The sequence below is a fragment of the Crocodylus porosus genome, unplaced genomic scaffold, assembly GCF_001723895.1.
Source record: "Crocodylus porosus isolate Cpor-Errol unplaced genomic scaffold, CroPor_comp1, whole genome shotgun sequence".
NCBI classification, from domain to species: domain Eukaryota; kingdom Metazoa; phylum Chordata; order Crocodylia; family Crocodylidae; genus Crocodylus; species Crocodylus porosus.
Window position 1 is genome coordinate 2,436,108 of NW_017728945.1, and position 4,440 is coordinate 2,440,547.

The 4,440-nt window shown below is 50.8% G+C and overlaps 2 protein-coding genes across 2 annotated transcripts in view; one reads left to right on the plus strand and one right to left on the minus strand.

The window, feature by feature from the left end:
* ZFR2 (zinc finger RNA binding protein 2) overlaps positions 1-689 on the minus strand; it is a 124,775-nt gene extending 124,086 nt beyond the window's left edge. The window contains exon 1 of the mRNA XM_019550679.1: positions 588-689. Coding sequence (XP_019406224.1) covers positions 588-643 — 56 coding nt within the window. The 5' untranslated portion in view covers positions 644-689. The remainder of the gene's footprint in view (positions 1-587) is intronic.
* Positions 690-4,341: 3,652 nt separating this feature from the next.
* ELAVL1 (ELAV like RNA binding protein 1) overlaps positions 4,342-4,440 on the plus strand; it is a 60,845-nt gene continuing 60,746 nt past the window's right edge. Inside the window, exon 1 of the mRNA XM_019550624.1 lies at positions 4,342-4,435. The gene's annotated coding sequence lies outside the window, so the exon portion shown is untranslated. The remainder of the gene's footprint in view (positions 4,436-4,440) is intronic.

The following is a 4,440-nucleotide window of genomic DNA, read 5'->3' on the forward strand; positions in this document are numbered from 1 at the left end:
GGGGGGGAGGGGATGCAGGGGAGGGCAAAGAAATCCAGGAAGAGCACGGGAGCAAATCCTTACAGGCAGCAAGCCTAGCAAGACACAGAGAGGACGGACTGACGGTGCTGGAGCATGACGCAGGCACCGAAATCCGCGGATGAGGCCGCTCTCTAGGAGTTACCGAAGAGAAGGGATCCGTGCAGGTGAAGCCTCCAGCCCCGGTGAGGAAGGCGGCTGGAGCCCCAGGGGCTGCGGGGACCGAGGGATCCCGGGGCGGGACGAAGGGCACCCGAGGGGAATGCCAGCGCCCAGCCCGGGGAAGGAAAGAGGGGGAGGAGGAGGACGACGAGTAGAGCCGTGGAGGCAGCGGGCGGGCAGCAGAAAGGGGCACCGCGGCCGGGGTCTGAGGAGAAAGAGGAGGCGAGAAGCGGCCGGAGGGCGGGGAGCGGCGCAGGCGGACAAGGAGCCACGGGCGCTCGGCGGGGGCGGGGCAGGTCAACCCCTCCCCGGGCTTCCCCGCGCGGCTCGCCGCTGCGCCCCGCACCCGCCAGCCGGGCCAGCCCCGAGCAGAGCAGCGTGACGGAGCTGGGACGCGACCCCGTTACCTGTACTGCGGCCCGGCGGCGCCGTGCGGGAAGCTGTAGTAGTTACTCGCCGCCATCTTGGCGTCCTCACAGCCCGGCGGCGCACGAGGCCACGTGACTCCAAGCGGGCCCCGCCCCCTGCGCGTGCGGCCGCAGGCGTGGTCACGTGGGGCCCTGAGCAGCGGCGCACGCCCGGCTCGTCACGCGGCCGCTTGGCGCCCCCTGGCGGCTTCACCGGGCCACGCTCGCTGCGCCCCTGTCCCCGCCGCACCCGATAGAAACCGGTGGTACAGCTCTCGAGCAGCGGTTTCATGACTGGTTGCCTCTTTTTACAGCTGCATAGACATTTTGATTGTGCGATAAGGACTTTTTGCATGCGTGGGAGGCCCAGATTTATTGCACAATTAACTGGTTAATTACATGATAATTCGTTTGCACTTGTGGCCTGCCGAAATTTATTGTGTGAGTAACCCGTTAATTGTGCAATGCATGTAACAATGCATGTAACAAGGAGCAGAGCCCTAGAGCTCTGCCCAGCATCCTTTCAATGTGAAGCCGATGTGCACCTTCCAGTGCGCTGCACTTTCCGAAGACAGACAAGTTTCTTTGAGTAAATCTGGTATCTTTTATTACACCAACTCAGTTGGGCTAATAAAAAATACCAAATTTACCCAAAGAACTTTGTCTGCCTATGTTCTTAGACCAACACGGCTATGACCAACACCCCTTTCACTCTCCAAGATGTTACAGCCTCATTATCCAGTCTTAAATGTCATAGCTAGATGAGGGGTTGCTGAAGTGTCGTAGGAACATGACAAGGAAAGGACCTTCTGGTTCCAGTGCCAGGCTAGTTCAGGCATCCACATCAAATAATCCTATGAATAGGTTGATCAAGGCTTAAGAAAATCCTCCACATCAAATGGGAAGATGGCCACACAAACACCAACATTCTTGCTGAAACTCGTTACCAGCTGTGAGCTGGTGATCCTCAAGTACCAGCTTCGCCGGATTGGATGTTGTGTGCAGATGTCTGACTCTCAACTCCCAAAACAAGTGCTCTACTCCCAGTTTAGTTGTAGCCTGAACTCTTATGGCAGCCAGAGAAAATGTTACCAGGACACATTCAAGGCAGATCTCAAGAAAACAGATGCCAACATCAAGAGCTGGGAGAAGCTGGCTGCCAACTGACTCCAATGGCACTGGAACCTCAACCAAGTGGAAGCCAATTCTGAGGTAAAACACCTTGCCCTCAAAGCACAGGAGAGAGAGCAGAGGAAGGAAAATGATAGAAATCCCAGCATACATCCATCTCCGCCCTGAAGACAGACCTGCAAATTCTGCGGATGGATCTGTGGCTCAAGGATCAGACACTTAAGTCAACTCAAGATCCATCAATAAGATGTGGTAAAAATCATCCTCATATCAAGTGATTGCCAACAACGACATTCATCAAGCTCCATTTTAAAACTAGTTAGGTATTTTGCCTCCACTACTCATATTGGAAGGCTCTTCTAGGATCTCACTCCTCTGATGCTTATAAGTCTTCTAATTACCCGCCTAAATTTATTCAAGCCACATTGTCCCCATTTGTTATTATGCCAACCTTGTCCATTACCTTAAACACCTCCCTTAAACAGTCATGTTCTCAATTTTCTTAAAATATCAATACAATATGATTTAATTGCACCAAAAATAATTCATGCTCTATATGCCAACATACTAGGCTCAATGTGTTTTATGATGTGCTAAATGTCACCACACTGCATCATCATGATAGCACTGTGCCAAGGAGCATCACATTTTTTTTATTCCATATCATAATGCAACATGAAAGCACTACACAGATGTGTCAGTATGTTGAATCAAAACATCATGACAGATCTAAGACACTGCAGTAACATAACACCACACTTTAAAAAAAGCATAACTCAAAAGTGATGCTGCTTCAAATCATCACAATTTTACACAACGTTTTTCTTGCACTGAAACTGAATATATGCTTGTGTTATGAAGTGATGCCATGGCATAAAAATGTCACATGGTAAAACAGGACAAAGACTCACTATGGCCTCACTCTGAGCTGAAGTTTGGACTTCAAGGGTTCAGAGGGTTTTGGAGACTGAAAGGGTTTTAAGACACCCGTGACCTTCCTAGAGACAGTTCTAAGGATTAAGCTCAGCATTATTTGAGAAAACCCAAGGCTGGTGATAACAGAAGGCTGCCATCATATGAGTGAAAAAACTATAACATGAAAGCTGGCAAACAGAAAATTCAGGCGATGGCAGGTGTCCAAATATCTTCAGTATTTTCACAAAGCGTCTACGATATTTCAGGATCAGCCAAGTTTGAAATGTACATCATGTGGAGCCTTCCTAAGGTAACTGTGAGGAAGAAGAGTCAGGCTAATGTAATGTCATGGCCTTAATCCCCTAATGGGTAGTCTTTTTTACTAAAGCTGGTATGAAGCTGCCTCTCAATACTTTCTACATGATCAGATGTTCCCCAGCCTGTGGCAGAGATGGGACTGCTCCAAATGCCAATGTCATGTCTGCAAACTGGGAATTAGAATAGCCCCAAATTTACGGGCCATTAGAACATGAATAGTTGAATAGGATTCAGTGGGCAACTGGTAAACTAAGTATTCATGAGTCCAGAAGTGCCAAACAAAACCATTGGCATTAATAAAGTTGAAATCTATTAAAACTGAAGATGGCTTGAAGAAAAATTATTTGCATTTTCAGTTTCTGATTTTTCATGTATTCCAAAATAATGACAATTTATGGGCATTCCACATACAGATACAGGGATGGATGACAGCACACATATATGTGATCATATCACTTCAATTGTATACTCTTCAGTAGATCCAAATTTACCTGCATTCCACCAAAAAGCATTAGCTCACATTTACAGCTGTGATACGTTATTATTAAATTCAGAATAAAAAATTTGAGCTTGTGTAACATTTACTATAAAGAATCTCACAAAAGTTGGGTTTTATCCTGTCCATTTCCTTATGTCTAGGAAGAGATTTTCCAGTGACTTTCCTTTCTGGATTTCGACCGGTACTGCCTTATTGTGCTGAAAATAGCAGCCACGGAGAGTGAGGGGCTATCATTCCATCCCTGCAGATGGAAGTGTGATTGAATGCTGGTCAGAAAGGGATAAGGAAGGAATTTTACTTACCCGCCCCTATGAAAAATAGATTGTTTGGAGCACCCGTGGATTATCTCCGGCTAAAAATGTCCTTTTGTTTGGGAGAGAGGAAGGACCAACAAGTGTGAATCGTGCCAACTACCACCCCAAGCTGGGCCTTGCTGCTCATCACCACTACGTGTGTATCCTGCCTTCTCCCTGCGTGCAAACCTCCCGCGATGCCAACCCCAGGCCCGCAGGAAAGAAACCCTGGCGCCTGCAAGGCCATTCCGCCGGCTCCACCTCGCGCTTTGCCTCAACGAGGTGGACAAGGAGGAGATGCCTCGTGCAGCCCACCCCGGAGCGGTGACACCAGGGGCTCCTGGGGGCGCCGCTGCCCCGCGAGGCCGGCGCAGGTACTGGACGCAGCCCAGGGAAGGATACGGCCGAGCGAGGAAGCCCCACGGGGAAAGTCATTGCCCAGCCAGGCCGGGAATGAAGGGACGATTGAGGATGGGGGACCCCAGACCCCCTCCCCCCCCGCCGGCAGGTTCCACCTCCGGTCCGCACGTGACGGGCGGGCGGGCGCTCCAATGGCGCGTCGGGCACGTGGGCCACGCAGCCAATGGGGCTCGGCGGGCGGGGTGGGGGCGTGGCTAGCGGCGCTGCGAGCGGCTTGTTGTGCGCTGCGGAGCCGTTCGTGCTGCTTCCAGGCCCCGCCGGAGTCCGGACGGGTGAG